This window comes from Trachypithecus francoisi, unplaced genomic scaffold, assembly GCF_009764315.1.
Source record: "Trachypithecus francoisi isolate TF-2019V2 unplaced genomic scaffold, Tfra_2.0 Lachesis_group14, whole genome shotgun sequence".
Classification (NCBI taxonomy): domain Eukaryota; kingdom Metazoa; phylum Chordata; class Mammalia; order Primates; family Cercopithecidae; genus Trachypithecus; species Trachypithecus francoisi.
Window position 1 is genome coordinate 17,387,818 of NW_022681459.1, and position 18,713 is coordinate 17,406,530.

The 18,713-nt window shown below is 36.6% G+C and overlaps 1 protein-coding gene across 1 annotated transcript; it reads right to left on the reverse strand.

The window, feature by feature from the left end:
* Positions 1 to 17,101: 17,101 nt before the first annotated feature.
* On the reverse strand, positions 17,102 to 18,072 carry LOC117095669 (keratin-associated protein 13-2-like). The gene has a single exon (XM_033232275.1). It carries the CDS (start codon positions 17,981 to 17,983, stop codon positions 17,396 to 17,398), a length of 588 nt encoding a protein of 195 aa, XP_033088166.1. The 5' UTR covers positions 17,984 to 18,072; the 3' UTR covers positions 17,102 to 17,395.
* Positions 18,073 to 18,713: the final 641 nt, after the last annotated feature.

The following is an 18,713-nucleotide window of genomic DNA, read 5'->3' on the forward strand; positions in this document are numbered from 1 at the left end:
GAAAAAAAAAAAAAAAATTTTCAAGGTGTTAATATTTGCATTTCATCTGATATATCTACTTGAGTATTCTTACCCCTTTTATGAATTCCCCAAATATAGCCAGCTGAGGGGACAGCTTCTTAATTGATTTTGGTTATTTTTTTCATATTCAAAGTTGCTCTAGAGATGCTTTGTTACAAATTATCTTCTATTTGCCCTCTCACTCAGCTTATCCTCTTTAAGCAACTCATGTTTTATCCACCATGGAGTTATTAGATTCTTTTTCAGTGTGAGGCAGAAGATTCTTTGGCAAACACAGACTTTCACTGGGACTAGCTGTTAAAAACTGATATGCCTTTAGTGAGTTGACTACCAATAAAATACATTTGCAGAAACTTGAATTTTAATAGGGTGCCGACCTTTTGCCAACTCAGTTGGGAGTGAGAAATATGACACCTTCGAGAGTGATTCATTTCACTCCCTGCTCAGCTTCTCCTGTTCATCCTTTTAGAAAGACAAAGCAGCATAAAATTTACCATTATATTAAGTAGTTAAAATTATCTTTACCACTATAAAACATCAATGGTATAAAGAAAAATCTTGGAATTAGAAATGTCTTTTTTCCCCACTTATTATCATATCCAACTTCTGCCTTCAAGCATCTTTTAGAAACTGGAAAGCAAAAAGCTATTTATGCAATTTGATCTTTTCAAACTGTTTCATAGATGATTGTTTTTTGTAATCTCCTGTAGTATTTGCTTATCTGGCAACAAGGGAATATTTTGTCCATGGTTTTGCTAACAAATTTCTACCAAATGCATTGCTCACATTACACCAAATCCGTTTGTGAAAGAGATACCAAAATGGAGTCATTTATGTCAACCTCTAACAAAATGGGGTCAAGACAAGCCACAAAAAAATCCTCATGCACACAGGCCTGTAACAAGGCTTATCACAAGAACTTCTTCAAATTGCAGTATTCCAGATAAATAGCTTCCAGGACAGCTACCTAGCAACAGCTGTCTTTACCAATAAACAAATGTCAATTTCTGCAATGAGCTTTTGACCAGTGAACCTTGTCTCAAAGCAGCTTACCTGGACCTCTCTTTGTATTTAAAAATGTCTCCTGTGCCCTGACCCCTTGGATATGCCTATGATCCATCATCCAGCATAGCATGCATGTTCCCAGATTGTACTTCTCTGCTCTTTCCAATTAAAACTCATTTGTTCTGAAAAGCATGTGTGAGTTTCTTTTTAGGTTGACACTTCTCATCCCTCAATGCCAAAATCAAACTCCTCCTATCAGACAGGTGTTCATCTCAACTAGACTTTAGCTCTTCAGGAACAAAGATCTCAGTATTTGATAGTCCAGTTGACACACACACACACACACACACACACCACACACACACACACACACACACACACACATACACACACACTGTGGAGGAATTGCAAGGGATGTATCTTGAAATGGCTCATGCAGGGTGAGTAGTATTTCAGCTTGCAGGGAAATTACATATGTGAGAAGAACACAATATGCAGAAGTTTTGTGGGGTCAGTGATGGTGCTTAGTCTTCTTTGACCTAATTCCTGGAACATCATGGGTGCTCATATATTATTTATATCAAATAATTTACTTTTATTTTACTTTCACTCAAGATAAATGTATGCATGTGAAAATAATGTTTCTGCTTTTAAAGTTACCTCTAATTAAAAGTGAAATGAATATTAAATCTATCTTTTATAAATTAATATATCCCCAAGTTAATCATAACCAGTAAGCCAAGGCCTATTCAGATAGACTGCCACTTAGAAGATGAATGGAGGATGGAAATTAAGGTTTTAGTGTGTAGGGGCACTTCCTGAACAATCTTTATAGTCCTTGTATATGAATGTGCACTTGTTCTCTTCTCATTACACAAGGCAGCAGGATCAAATAAACTATAATTGGTAAAGGTGATCAGTTAGCTTAACCAGAAGTCTGGGTACAACTTTACAATGCAGTAATATTTTAATTAGGGCTTCTTTCCATTATACTACAGATGCAAAAAACCATACACACTACCCAAGCATTTCTCTTAGCTCAAATTCTCCATCACAACCAGCTATATACCAATTTTCCTGAAACATTGTGGTATCAAAGTCTTTTAATTAGTTTTCTTCTATTCCTGTAGGCATATCAGTGTTATTTAGGGGATGTCCAGGAGTCTACCATAGCCACTATTAATCTCAGCTATTTTATAATTTCTCAAATTCTACGTAATTTTTTTAAAAGATAAAAATAACTATAATTTTTAAAAATTAAAAATTTACATAGGTTACTTTTGGAACTTAAAATACTCTTCTGAAAGTAGGTACCACTGTAATTTTTTCAAAAATTAAAATTCATCATATATGTAACAAGGCAATGCAAGTTTGTTTTATTTATTTATTTATTTATTTATTTTTGAAACAGGGTCTCACTCCCATGGCCCAGGCTGGCGTCCAGTGGTGTGATCTTGGCTAACTGCAGCCTGGAGTTCCCAAGCTCAAGTGATCCTCCCACCTCAGCCTCCCAAGTAACTGGTACTACAGGCATGCACTACCAGGCCTAGCTTTTTTTTAAAATTTTTAATAGAGATGTGGTCTTTCTATGTTGCCCATGCTTGAGCTCAAATGCCTGGGCTCCCCACCTCAGCCTCCCGAAGTTCTAGGATTACAGGCATGAGCCACTGCGCCTGGCTTTATACAATAGTTTTAAATATAAAGAGCCACTTCTTTATTAAGTAAATTAGAAAACATCTCTCTAAGAATTTAAACACATTTAAATAAATTTTGAGAAAGGTCAAATATTATGGTTATATATTTACTAAATTAAGAAATTTTGCCAAAATACTTTGCATCACTTCATAAAGCTGTTTGGATCTGAAAGTGCTTTCGTGGATTTCACACTAACACTTCATACCATTGAAGGAGCTATAATCATAGAATAATAATTTGTCAACTGAGGATACGATGTCATGTAGTCAAAAAGCTGCGAGCTTGGGATTGGAATGCACGTCTCTGGCTCTGAGTCCAGTTCTTTCTTCCATTAGGCTGGTGCAAAAGTAATTGTGATTTTTGACATTAAAAGTAATTGCAGAAACTGTAACTACTTTTGCACTTTACATGATGCAAATGCATGAACCTTAAGAGAAATTGTATATTCTCTTCACTTTGTGTTTCCATAAACATGGCCCTCTAGCATGCATCTCATATTTGTACATATTCTTGAATACGTCTCATTTGAAGTGTTTAATTTCCCTTACTTTGACTATATCCATATGTTCACTTTAAAAATCAAAATCTCTTACAAATTTCAGTGCTTGAAGTGATGCTCAATATCTGTCCTCAATCCATACCCCAAGCAAAATTGCCTTTGGGGCCTTCCTCAATTATTTTTCTTTCTCTTTCCAATTGCTTCATTCTCTTTCATTCTAATGGTTCTTTTATTTTCAGCCTTATAACCATGCTCAATCTTCTTCAATCCAAAAATTGTAAATAGTGCCATTTTCTCTATGATTATATAGCTCTTATTTTATATCAGGATTATCTAAAGAGGCATGCAATCAGCTTGTCAGCTACCTCACTTTTAATTCTCTTTTCAATAACTGGTATGATTAGGCTTTGTGTCCCTGGCCAATTCTCATTTTGAATTGTAATTGCAATAATCCCTGTAATACCCGTGTGTCAAGGGAATTACCAGGTGGAGGTAACTGAATCATGGGGGCAGTTCCCCCATGCTGTTCCTGTGATAGTGAGTGAGTTAGCACAAGATTTGATGGTTTTATAAGGGGCTCTTCCCCTTTCACTCAGCACTTCTCCTTCCTGCCTCTTTGTGAAGAAAGTGCCTTGCTTCCCCTTCGTGATTGTAAGTTTCCTGAGGTCTCCTCAGCCATACTGAACTGTGAGTAAGTTAAACCTCTATCCTTTCTAAATTACCCAGTCTTGGGCAGTTATTTATAGCAGTATGAAAATGGACTAATACAGTTACCATCTTGTTTCTGTCTGGTTTAAAACTCTTCTGGAATTGCTGTGATATGGTCAGCAGTAGCCTCAATGCTGCCAAATGTGATGTATGTTTTTAAGATGATCTCATGTGAACATTTAACCATATTCAACACAGGCGACTATGTCCTTAACCTTAAATCACGTTCATCTATAGACTTCCATGAGATTACAGTTCTAGTCCCCTATCGAACTTTGACTAATTCTTTGTTACCATTAGTTGAATTTTTTCATAATATTCCTTAAGACTTGGTATTGATCTCTGGACATATTCTCTCTATAGAGGAGACACCTCCCTTCCATGGCTTCAACTACCATCCATATTCTGTGACATTTAAATATTCAAATTATCTTTCCAGTCTGTATAGTCTTTTTCTTTTTTAATTCTAGACCTAAATATCCAAGTACTTCTTGCCATTCCACTTAAAGGTTTCATAAGGGTGTTGAACTTTTATGTGTATGACATTGAACTTCTGCTCTTCTCTTGTGAGGCAGAAATATTTTTGTCTCCTATTAGTAAACTGCATTTCCACCTATCTAGTTGTTTAACTCAAACAATTTAGAATCCTCCTAACATACACAATCTACCCTGAGCATTGGCCATTTTCTTTCCCAAATCTGTCTTACATTTATCCACTCCTATTACTGCTTTCTGTGTAGTTCAGGATTTCTCACCCTTGGTACCAGGGGCATTTAGGGCTGGATAGTTTTTTGCTGTGGGGAGATATCCTGTGCATTAGAAGGCAGTTGGCAGTATTCTTGGCCTCTACCCACTAGATGACAGTAGCACACCTCCCCTTTAAAATTACAATTAAGAATGTCTCCAAAAATTGCCTAGGGGAGAGAGCAAAATTAGCCCTGGAGGAAAAGCATTGTCCTTGTCTGAGGTAGTCTCCTTTCTTGGTGGAGCAACCAAAAATAATGTCAAGATTGTCTGCTTCTTTTTTTAAAAAAATGTCTCCTCCAGTCTTTCTTCTACACTCCTGCCTGATTTTTTCTTTTTTTTTCTTTCTTTTTCTCCTTCCTTCCTTCCTTCCTTTCTTTTCTTTCTTTCTTTTCTTTCTTTTTTCTTTCTTTTTCTTTCTTTCTCTCTCTTTCTCTTTCTTTCTTTCCTTCTTTTCCTTCTTTCTTTCCTTCCTTCCTTGCCCTTTCCTTTTTCCTTTCCTTTTCCTTTTATTTTTCCTTTCCTTTTTTCTTCCCTTTCCTTTTCTTTTTCCTTTCCTTTCTTTTCCATTTTTCTGCCAGATCTGAAAACAGAAATATAGTCATATCACTTTCCTGATTATAACTTCCTAATTGATTTACCATACATTGAGGATGAAATAAATCCTCTATATGATCTGTAAAGCTGTGGAATTGAGTCCCTGCTCATGTCTCTGACTTCATCTTCATACAGTGTTCTTTCTCTTTCTCACAAACACACTGGTCTTTGTTCCACATTAAAGTATCTGAAGCTATTTTCTAATCCAAAGACACACTCTTCTCTCTGCCTTGAACATTTTTTCTTCATCTGGATGAAAATAATTAAGTCTTTTCTCACCTCAAAACATTATATCTCAAGATAAAGTAGGTTCTCCTGTTATGATTTTTAAATTATCTCTGTACTTAATTCTAATTTAAAAAAATATTTATTTCTTAGACTGTCTTCTAGACTACAGCAGTGCTACTAAACAAACCAGTCCATGACAGTTCACCAATTGACCATGAGTTAAGTGTGTATATCAATATGTAAATGAATGCATGGCTACCTTCCTTAAGAAGCCTTGCATGATTAAAAATTTCAGCTTAAGGAAATCATATGTCAAACATACCTGCTTTACCCTGTACCCTGACCTATGATCCACTCCTTGAATGACACATTTCTGAATTGTAATATCTAAAGTTGAGTTGGGGGCAAATACTATCTGTGTTCTTTCTTATTTGACATGAAATTCTCAGCTCAAGAGTAATCAAAGTTAACAGCTATTGTTGTTCAATAAATACTTAATGATAAACTAGATAATTACTGGTTTTATCATTGCTGAATATCTCCTATCTTATCCTGTTCCTAGACCTCTAACCTCCTCTTGGATGTTTTACAACAGTAAACTCAGAGGAGTCTCAACTGCCCTCTTAATCAGTACCACCAGGTCCAGACTTGCTTCTATTCCTTTGCACCCTCACTTAGCTATAATATACCATCTACAGTCTGAATACTAAATAAACACTTGTTAAACTGAATCATCCTGTCCAATTCTTTAAATATAGCAATGTGAAATTTGAAAGCTAGAGAGATTCATTTCAAGTAAATTCAGCAAGCATGCAGTGAAGTGTAGGCATTGTGGTGAGAGGTGAGGATAGGGAGGTGAGAGAGAGAGATAGCCCTATCCCTGAAGGAGGCATGTCTTAATCTTTCTCTGGAAAATGAGTGGAAGTATGTTAATAGAAGATAAGTGACTTTAGAGACGTGTGTCATACTCCATTAAATTCAATCACTTTTGCTGTTCTCTCAGACCCTGAAGCTACTAGTTAAAGCTAAATAGAGTCTTAGATCCTTTGCATTCACATATCCTGAATTATTTGGAACCTTGTTAGTGTTTTATGTAGAAAAATAGTAATTCTTGGATTAAAAATTATTGTAGGCTATGGAATTTTTTCCCTACTTGTAGAAAGTGGGCTGTCTTTTCACGTTGCTTCTGACAAAATCAACAGCCAAGTTATCCAAATAGTAATTCGTCATAGTAAAAATCATGCAACTTCAGTAAGCCAATAACTAAAACGAGCTCAAGGAAAAACTGTTTATACTTGAATTCCTTACAAGATTGCTATATTAAATAATAACATTTCTGTCACGTTGTAAACTAACAAGAACACATGAAATACCCCCTAATTTCTATTATATATAATTTCTATTTTCAGACATAAACTTTTAGTGTAGTTTCTTAATGTTGATTTTTTTTTTAATCATATAATGGTGATAGAACCTTTCTCTCTGAGAGAAACTAACTAGTTTATGGTCAGCCAGTTCCTAAAACGGGGTTTGTGGAGATGAATATGAGGGACAGCAACATTTCCTGGCAGTGTATGAAGAGGCATTAGGCTGATTCGTAGAAGCCACGCCTGTAAATTGGTCTAAGTAAGTTGACAGGCTTTTCCTTGTAGAGAAGTAGTTTGGGTGGCAAGAAGCTGGAACTGTAATTCAAGCTTTGGGTACTACTGGGTCTATAACTTAAAGATTGGAATTCATTGAATTCATAGCCTAGAAAGCACCCTGTCATAGAAAGCACAATATATGGCTGCCGGAGGGCTTATAGTAGCTCATCTGAGAGTCTTACAGAGAGACCCGTCTTGGTGGAGACTAGGAAAGCAGAGGTCAGTGGGATGGACCAAGTAGCTGGGGTAAGAAGAGACACAGGATTAGAACGAGTAGACCAAGAGTTCCCCAAGTGAGCAGGAAGAGACGTTTCCAGTGTAGCAGCTTAATGTGTGACTGCTGGATCTGATTCACTTTTTATTAGTGTCAAAGGGTGTCTAAATGTCACCTTATTGCCTAGAAGCTTATGTGCTCTGATGCTGTGGGTATGATGTTTTAAATGCCCAGCTTTATTATTCTTCTGCCCTACAACTTGCCTAGGAACATCTCCTTAGTGTGCTGTCCAATTTCAGCTGAATAGATTAATACCATCATAACTATGCATACCGGTATTTTATAACCAAAAGCCACTTTACTCTCAGTCTTGGACTTCAGATGATTGTTGTATGGTCAAAGCAATTGGATCGATCATTGGTGGCTTAATTCTTGACTGAGAGGATCACTTAGAGGATGCTGAGATATAGCTCTTTTTTTCCTCCCTGCTTACAGTTTTATATTTTGTTGTGATTCTTTTCTCAGTCATTCCTGATATGGTTTGCCATATTATCAAGCACATGTTTGTCCTATATTGTAACAACTAATATAGGAGATAGAAATCATCACGATACTCTACAAAAATTGAAAAAGTTTTATTAAAAAATAATTCTACTTGGCTCTCTTTACCAGTTGGATGGATATAGAATGCCTTATATAAGTGGACTTAAATTACATTAGCTAAGAAGATGGAAATTTCAGGCCAAATACTTTAAAAAAGCATTCTCCGTTGGGCACGATGGATCACGCCTGTAATCCCAGCACTTTGGGAGGCCAATGCAGGTGGATTGCCCAAGCTCATGAGTTTGCGACCAGCATGGGTAACACGGTGAAACCCTGTCTCTACTGAAATACAAAAAATTAGCCGAGTGTGGTGGTAAGTGCCTGTAATCGCAGCTACTCTGGAGGCTGAGGCAGAATAATTGCTTGAACATGGGAGGCGGAGGTTGCAGTGAGCCAAGATTGCGCCACTGCACTCCAGCCTGGGGCACAAAGTGAGACTCTATCTCAAAAAAAAAACAAAAAAAAAAGTAATCTCTCAAATTTACCATGTGGAAACTTTTAATGGCCCCCTAGGAACTGTGTTTATAAGCAGTAAAACAAATACGAAAGTATTTTCTTCAAGCACATTGAAAATTGCTGAACAAATAAAAAGTTCCAAAGTAATGTTGTAGATAGTCACATTTCCCTATTATGAGAGAGAGGAAATTACATCTACAGATGAGCCTAGATATAGGAATGTGGTGGCCTGGAGAAGAGCAGACATTGGTGAGGACAAGAAATTAATGGCAAAGAAATGGATCTAACCATAAGGATCATAGAATAAAATAAATTTTAAAAAATGGATACAAAAAAGCATTAAGGGAATGGCGACTTAGGTTACACCCAGGATAAAAATACAAAGGAAACAGAATAAAACGTACTTTTGTTTACATAGGTATGATGTTTGGGAGGGAATGAATTACACTATTGTGTACTCTAGTGGATACATTAAATGTTTAGAAATTGACATGGGTACCATATAAATGTTTAGAGGCTTCTAAACATTTAAAATGTGCCAAACAACTAATACATGTTGTTAAATACTAAATACATTTTAAAGGTATAAAATCTGCTAAATATTTATAATTTCTAAACGTTTAAAACATTTTCAGCAAAAAAAAAAATGATATGTTTAGGATAAATATTTCATTTTAGGTTGCATAAAAGAATACGATGTGTATGGCTCACTCGAAGCACCCATGTGCATTTAGTGTTTGGCCATCAGTTGCATACATTGATAGTCTAATAACAGTTAACATTTATGGAGTGATTTCTGTACTTAAGGAATTCTTCCGGCTGCTTCACTTATCCTACCATTTGCCTCTCATCGTAACCCCATGATCAAATTGCTATCATTCATTGTCTCTCTTTTACATTTAAGGAAATTAAATTTTTGAGAGGTTCCATAATGTTTACAAGGCAAATACTGGTGTTAGAGTTGGGAATTCAAATAAATAAATATATATGGTGTTTCTTCAGGATTTACATGCTTTGACAATTTAAATGGGTTCAGTCTCACAGCAGGCAGAGTAAAGTGCAGGTAAAAAAATACATTATTAACTTAATGCTTAAATCTTCTAAGGAATGTTTCTAAAGCACAAAAACTGAGAAAATCCTGAAAGTACAGAAACCATAGTGGGGACCTTGAGCATGACATTCTGATGATCAACCACTCCTATTATCTGGAGGACAGCATGGGAGACCAGGCAAAACTTGGGATATCAGTTGGTTACTAGACCTAGCAGCCCCAACTCCTCTGTCTATTTAAGCAGTAAGCAGCTTGATCCTTACAAACTCTTTACCTTCCACTAGAACTATCCTAGCTCTTCTTTCATTTTAGGAAGAGTGTTACTGTTGGCAATCAAGTTATGACTTACAAAAGACACTTAGTCACTCAGGAATCATATGCCTATTAACAGGCAGGACTCCTTTGGACAGTATCAATTCTACATGATTTCAGCAACTTGAGGGTAATGCGGCTATCCATATTGGAAAGCCTATCCTTTCCAATCAGTTCAGCTGGCAAAGATGATAACTTATGGTGTCCATTCGTTTTGAGTTTCAAGACCATCATTAAGCTATGTCTTGTTTGGCATCCCCAACAGAATCATAGTAGATGTTCACTATTTGGGTAATGGATACACTAAAAGCTCAGACTTCATGACCATGCAAAATATGCATATAAGAAACTTGCATGGGTACCATCTAAAAATATAAAAATTTTAAAAAAAATCATGGTGTATTCATGATTATCTGTTACCATCAAGAATAGAATGTGTTAGTTATGCTGGTAGTCGAATGGGTGCCTGGTGGCATTCTGTTTTAATGTTGGGTTTTTTTTTCCTAACTTTTTAGTGGCTCTCATTCCATGCTGCAGTAATTAATAGGGGTTTGCCCAGAATAGTATTTCAACAGGTAAAAGATTACTTTAAAAAAAGGTTTATGCGCTTGTTTGTTTTTCTACCTGTTTTACTCAGATCCAGCATAACAATCAGTTAAAATTTAGAAGAGCAAATATATTAATTTAATTACAAGTAAACTTTATTAGACAACATTTATTTTTAGCCATAGCTGAAAAAACAATAATTTATTTGCTTATGCTTGAAATAGCAATGCCCTATGGGAATCTCAGTAATGCTGATCAAAGTCTCTTCTATGCTCTTCCTGCTTGCTAAAAGGAGACGAACACTGACAAATGTATGCGAATCATATATCGAGGGGAATGTGCTCAGAAGAACAAAGATGCAATGGACAAAGATGCCTGAGGCACAGTACCTTCAAGAAATTCAAAATCTAAAAGTTCATGCTCTATATAATTATCATATGTATTTCTTGTAATAGACTTATGATTTAACTAATATTTTCATTTCTCAGATAAAGATATAGAGATATATTAATTTGTTAAAAATTAGTTTAACAAAAAGTTATAAATCCAAAATGTCACACTAGTTCTGTCTGTCTGTCTGCAGATATTTCATTATCCATCCCTACTTTCTGTGTTTGTTAAGCCATGATATAAAGACAACAAACGCTGAGGACCAAATGTATGACACAGGTGAGGTGATTTTATTATTAAGCTCCTTAGCACTTAAAACTCCTCAGAAGAAGGACAAAAGTGGAGGGAAAGAATAGACTATCCCAGACAGAGTACTAATGCAAATATGCAGATGACAGAAGGTAGGGAGTAGAAAAACAAAAGGCAGGTCATTTTAGAATCCATAACCATATTCTTTTCTTGCCTAGAATTTCAAAATAAAACCTTGCTGAGTAGAATTCCATCTCATGGCTTCAGTAAATGTAGGCTTCTGTACAAAACATTACTCTCCATGTGTTCACAATTGATTAAGAGAACATTTCTGCATCATTTTCCCCAGAATGAAGTTTGCAGCTCCCAAGGATGTACTAAATGTGGTTGACTGTTTTTCCTGTTCTCTCTAGTGTAATAATAGACCACGGTAAATTACCCTAAGATTGTCAAAGCTAAAGCATTTTTCAAATTTGGTTGATAAGCTGGAGAATATGAACAGCCAGTGGCACCTCTTCACCTTACACTATCCATAGAACAGAGACAGTGAAGTCTTTGGAATCAATTTTATAGTCAAGACATTAACCTTTGTGGTCATTTGCCCAGCAGAAAAAGTAAGCTGTTAAAAAACACAAAATCAGTCACTATTCACTTCTTTTTATGATTATGAGTGTGTTAACAGCTTTCCCTTCAATTACATGACTAGGGTTATTTTGCCAGTAAAGTACCAAAAAGATAATATATATCTGAAGCAAATTTAGATATTGTCTCTTTGCAGAAATGCCCTGAAATGAGGGCAATCACTCATTAACTTGAGTATAGATTTTAACTAAAATTTGTTTGACTGAAAATTACAATATTATCTAGCCCAAAGAAACTTGGGAAAACCAGTGTTGTGTTTCTTTCAACTCCACTGTCCAAAAGAATAAAACTAGAATTCTCCCTCTCATTGTTTTGGAAAGTCATGAAACACTTGAGCATATTAACAAACTTTCACAAAGGATAAAAACAAAACTGATGAATGTGGTTAGTCCAAATTAATCATATAAATATAAACTTGGTATCCAATCTATTAATATTTCTTAAAACCAGTGTCTCAAGCAATTAATATTTGAGGAGAAGGGCTTTAGTCATTTGAGGTTGGAATGGAATGATATTACTGGCATAATTCAGGAAACAAACTGGAGATTAAAGGGATACCTACAAATACTAAAATAGACATGTGGCAAACATGAAAGAAAAGAAAAAACCTAGGGCAATTTCTAACTCTTTGACTGTGCTCACTACTTCTATAGTCACCCTTACTAGATTAAGAACTTCCTACATCAGTAACTGCATCTTCTTCAATAACAATCAATCTGATAAACAAATCATCAACTCAATTCCATTTACAATAGCTACAAAAATAACTAGGAATACATTTAACTGAGAAGGTAAAAGATCTCTACAAGGAGAACTATAAAACACTAATTAAATAAATCATAGATGACACAAACAAATGCAAGATCATCCTAATACCCACAGATTGGCAAAATCAGTATCATTAAAATGACCTTACTGCCCAAAGCAACCTACAGATTCAGTGCAACTCCTATCAAATAATAACATCATTTTTATAGAATTATGAAGCCTAAACTTCATGTGGAATCAAAAAAGAGCCCCAGTAGCCAAAGCAATCCTAAGTAAAAAGAACAAAGCTGGTGCATCACATTTCTTGATTTAAAATTATACTACAAGTCTACAATAAACACAACAGCAGAGTACTGTATAAAACCAGACAAATAGATCAATGGATCAGAATAGAAACACAGAAATAAAGCTAAATACCTACAAAAATATACACAAGGGAAAGGACACCCTATTCAATAAATGGTGCTAAGAAAACTGGATTGTCATATGCAGAAGAATGAAACTGAATCCATGCCTTTCACTGTATACAAAAATTAACTCAAAATGGATTAAAAACTTAAATGTAATATCTGAAACTATAAAAATCCCAGAAGAAAACCTAGGAAATCTCCTCTAGACATTTACATAGGCAAAGAATTTATGACTAAGACCCTCAAGAACTAATGCAACAAAAGCAAAAATAGACCAATGGGACTTAATTAAACTGAAAAGCTTCTGCACACCTAAAGAAATTGTCAACAAAGTAAACAGACAACTTACAGAATGGGAGAAAATGTTTGAAAACTATGTATCCAACAAAAACTAATATCTAGAATCTACAAGAAACTCAAACAACTCAACAAGAAAAAAATAAATAACACTATCAAAAAGTGGGCAAAGGACATGAAGAGACGTTTTTCCAAAGAAGACATACAAACAACCAACAAACATGTGGAAAAGTTCTCAATATCATTAATCATTATAGAAATGCAAATTACAACCACATTAAGATACCATCTTACAGTAATAAGAATGGTTATTAAAAAAGCAAAAACAACAGATGTTGGCAAGGATGCAGAGAAAAGGGAACACTGTTGGTGGGAACATAAATTAGTACAATCTTTATGGAAAACAGTATGAAGATTCCTCAAAGAGCTGAGAATAGAACTACCATTTGATCTAGCAATCCCTACTATTGGGTATCTACACAAAGAAAAAGAAATTGTTATATATATAAAAAACCCCTGCACTGGTATGTTTATCATGACACTATTCATGATTGCAAAGTCATGGAATCAGCCAAAGTGTTCATCAATGAATGATTGAATTTTAAAAAGTGATACAAAATTGCAATATGATACTACTCAGCCATAAAAAAGAATAGAATTGTGTCTTTTGCAGCAAAATGGATGGCAATGGAAGCCATTATCCTAAGCGAAATGACTAAGAAACAGTCAAATACCACATGTTCTCACTTATGATTGGGAGCTAAACAATGTGTATATCTGAATATACAGAGTGGAATAATTGACTTTGAAGACTCCAAAAGTTGGGAGAGTGGGAGAGGGGTGAGAGGTGAAAAGTTACCTATTGGAGACAATATAAGCTATCTGGGTGATGGATGTACTAAAAGCCCCGAGTTCACCACTGCATAATATGTCCATGCAACAAAACTGCACGTGTACCCTTAAGTCAATAAAAATAAAGTAAAATAGAACTTTAGAACAGAAGAGCTTCCATACATCAATAACTGCATCTTCTCACTTTAATTAACAGACTTTAGTATTCTTATATTAATCTCCCAGAAATGCCCGCTAAAAACCTTATAACACATCCTATTAATGAATAGAACAAAGAGCTGATGTCACTTGGTGTATTAAGGTCATTAGGAGTGGAGTAATTATAAATGAGCTTGAAAGCAATTTATCCTTTCCACTCTGCTTTTTCTTAGCCAATGATGGGAGTCAGCCTTCCATTACATTCTCTGTTACCATCATACAATGTAGGCATTGACCCACAGTTACCAGGTGCCTAAACTTGACAGCACCCTAAAGGGTGAATGTGGAGAGGAGCAGAGTGTACATAAAAGGTGAAAAATCATAGAGAGAAGAAGAGAGAGAGAGAAGAAAAGCAAAGAGAAAAGGTGAGAGAAGAAAATAAAAAATAGTTGGAGATTAGCAGAGATGAGATATTAAGGAAAGATTACTCATGCAGAAAATGGAAGAGGCAAAGAATATTCATTTTGTCTGATCCCTGAAACCTGAATCTTCACATTATACTTTGAAAGGTTTAAATATTGAAAGTATTCTAATACGTTAATTTCCTCCTTTACTCTCTGCCTCCCTGTTTCAATTGTTTGCATTTCACTTAAAGATTGCATTAGAATGGAGGAAATTCTTCAAGTCACTACAGAATTAGATTCTCTATGTCACTGGACACCCCTTCCTTCTATCATGGGATTGCTGCATTTTAAATATTTCTCTGTGCCCATCTCTCCTTGCAAGGCCTGGTGCCTCCCGCATTTGAAGTTATGAGCCTCTAGCTCTCAGGACTTCCTTACTGGCCGTGCTACTGTGACCCCTTTGAGTTTGTTTTCTCAAATGGTTTTTATAATCCACATTATACTCATTCCACATTATTTAAAGATGAATTAGTAGTCCACCTTCAATGCTAATGGCATAATTCAGACTCATAGGACCTTTATGTCTAACAAAAATTTTTAATTATGTGTTTACGCCAACGTCAATGAGTAGTAGCACTGCACTTCATGACACAATTGTTTTTTTTTTTTGAGTGAGAGTCTCACACTGTCACCTAGACTGGAGTGCAATGCTGTGATCTTGGCTCACTACAACTTCCACCTCCCAGATTCAAGTGATTCTCCTGCCTCAGGCTCCCAAGTAGCTGGGATTACAGGTGCCTGCCACCATGCCCGGCTAATTTTTTGTATTTTTAGTACAGTCAGGGTTTCACTATGTTGGCCAAGCTGGTCTCAAACTCCTGACCTTGTGATCCGCCCACCTCGGCCTCCCAAAGTGCTGGGATAACAGGCATGAGCCACCGAGCCTAGCCCAACAACACATTTTTATTAATTGTAAATCTTTGTATGCGAGTGGCAGAAGTCTTAATTTATTTTAATTATTTTATTTAGTTTAAACCTAAAGAAGACTTTAATGACCCATATGATCAAAGCACTTAAAGAATGAATACAGCTGGCTTAAGGTACTTGGGAATCAGACGCTTCAGTGTTGCCGGGAGTTTCTTCCTGTGTTTCCCTTCTCTATTCTTCTAGTTTTTGTGGCGGGCAGATTTCTATAATCAGAGGATGTGGTTCCCACACTTCCATGCTTAGCCCATATTATCTCCCATATAAGAGAAAAGATACCCTCTTTTTTCAGGTTTAATTTTAAAAAGCTTAAGGAAATGGAGTCAGGGAAAAAAAATCAATTAAAGCTCATGACATATTATTGGAGGAAATCATAATCTTTGAAAGTTATTTTCCCATTCATGGAGAGTTGTTACTAAATATTTTATGAAAAAGTTTTAACTGAATTTTTACACTACCTTTAGCCTCTGAAAAAAATCACTTGCTCAAATTAAAATAAACAGAGAAGGTCTTATGTCTCAGATGTAAATAGCATCCTACAAATATTTATCTTTATTCACACTGTCACTGCTGAGCAGTGGATTCTGGGGATACTGAGGGAGATTATAAGATCTAGAACATTGAAAGTAATCTAATTTTAACTCCCACTCAATGCAGAAATCACTGAAAAATAATACCTTTTTCCTTGTTGAGAAACTCAATAACCCAAAGAAAACACACAGGTCAAAATAGTTCTATAAATTTATAATTTATCAATATACACTTATAACAAACCAAAGTATTTCTCCCTATAACTGTTTCCATTACTCACAGTTGTAAACCTTAAGTCTTTCTGTCTTCTCTGCTTCTCTCTCTCACACACACACCACAAACACACACATACACTGAATAATTCATTTTCTCCTATATTTAAACACAACCATAATGCCCTCCCATACCTAACATTTCCTGTTTTCCCTTTTCCATCATAATATTTCAGATTTATTCAAATGTTTTACATTTTATATTTAATTGCCTAGTTGACATTTCTGAGCAAACTCGAATACTGTTTTAAAAATGTAAACAAAACACAAACATGATTGTCAGCAAAAGGTGTCTTCCTTGAAAAGACACCACCATTATGAGCATACTCTCAATAATTCTGTTAAGAATCCAACCAGTTTTCATGGCAGAAGACATGCACTTGCTGTCTTTTAGGCAGTGGAAGGCCCAAAGAATCTTTGGGAGGCCGAGACGGGCGGATCTCGAGGTCAGGAGATCGAGACCATCCTGGCTAACATGGTGAAACCCCGTCTCTACTAAAAAATACAAAAAAAAAACTAGCCGGGCGAGGTGGCGGGCGCCTGTAGTCCCAGCTACTCGGGAGGCTGAGGCAGGAGAATGGCGGGAACCCGGGAGGCGGAGCTTGCAGTGAGCTGAGATCCGGCCACTGCACTCCAGCCTGGGCGACAGAGCGAGACTCTGTCTCAAAAAAAAAAAAAAAAAAAAAAAAAAAAAAAAAAAAAAAAGAATCTCCCCATACACTAGGCCTTACGATAAAACCTACGGAAACGGATGTCCAAGGAAAAGACATCTGGGGGCCTGGAGCCCCCAAAACAGATCACAAATCAAACTTTGAAAACCAATAAAAGACAAAGAGAACATATTGGAATCAACAGTAAATGGATTTATTAGGTGAAACAAAACTAAACTTCCATATACTTTATAAGATGAACTTATGTAATAACGAATCACTTGTTTCAAAATTATAGACATTTGACTCTATATTTTGCTCATTCATTAATTTCACAGTCTGAAAGAACTAGCCTGTCCAGCCAGTACTTGATGCCAGAGAAAGGATGAAGAGCTAGTAGTAAGAGGTGTTAGCTCACATTGCTGGAAAAGCCTATGATAACAGCTCTACGTAGAGACAGGCATTTTGCTTAAAAGGTCTGGAAATTCAGCAAGTTGATCTACAGAAGACTGATCCATAGGCTGGTCTGTAACAAGGAGACTGGCAGCTCCTAGAAGCCAAGTAGGTTGGGCGGCAGAATCCAGAGCCATAGCCTAGGGAAGGGAAACCACAGCCTCCATAACCCAGGGATCTGAAGCCACTGGACCCACAGCCCACTGAGTAGCAGCTCCTCGATCCATAGCCCAGGGATCTGAAGCCACTGGACCCACAGCCCACTGAGTAGCAGCTCCTCGATCCATAGCCCAGGGAGCGGCAGCTGCTGGATCCAAAGCCTAGAGACCCAGAGTAACTCGTCTGGCAGGGACTGCAGAGCAAGGGGGTTCTGGGGCGGTAGCAGGAGGTCTGGCAGGGGCTGGACTCCACAAAGGACGTCTCGCAGCTGGTAGGCTCCCAGCAGGTCTCCTGACAGCCCCTGGAGAGAGAGGAACCCAGCTGGCAGGTGCTGGGAGAGCAGAGGTCAGTACTGGAGACCAGGTTGCTGGGATAGGAAAAGCCACAGGAGGAGGCTGGGTAGCACAGGTAGCCGCCAAAGGAGCGGGAGGAGAAGTTTCCAGAGCAGCAGTTGTAGGACATGTTGACAGGAGATGTGAGTTCAGCTGAGTTATAGTGGAAAGATTATCTGAGTTTGAATGTCACAGTCTGTACTCCAAGCTCTATATGATCTTAGACCTACCTGGGTGTGTCTACTGTCTGGACACTCCCTCCTCCTTGCTCACCTTTTATTATAAGTATGCTTCTCTAGGTTGTTGTTTATCACATCTTCATATACTTAGCTGTACTTTAGTCACTCTGGAACACTTAGAAGGACGCCACTCAGTTTTTTTTTTTTTCTGGAATTCACTGTGGTTTGACCTTCAATGTTATATGTCATCACATTTATGAGTATCTTGCCTCTTATTACTTGAGTACAGTAAGTCCTTACTGTACCAAATGGAATCACACAAAATTCTTTCTTTACTTCCATTAAGTTATCAGGAGCATAAGTGGTTACTACTGAAAATAGTTTGTCCTTTTTTTTCACACAAGCATATTACTTGTTACTAGAAATAGTGGATTTCTCCAAATACTAACTATATTCAGTAGTCTCAGCAATCTGTCAGTTAAACCTTTTAGTGGTATCTTAAGAGCTCAGGATCAGAATTGAGGAGTGCATCATTATCTCGGGTCTCCATACCAGGCATCTTCCTTAACAAGAGGTTACGTTAGATGATGCTCACTTAGGAAACAATAAACACAACCTTTTTAGTAAGACTTTAAATCGAAATTTCTCATATATTTTCTGATGAGCTTATCTTATAGCAAG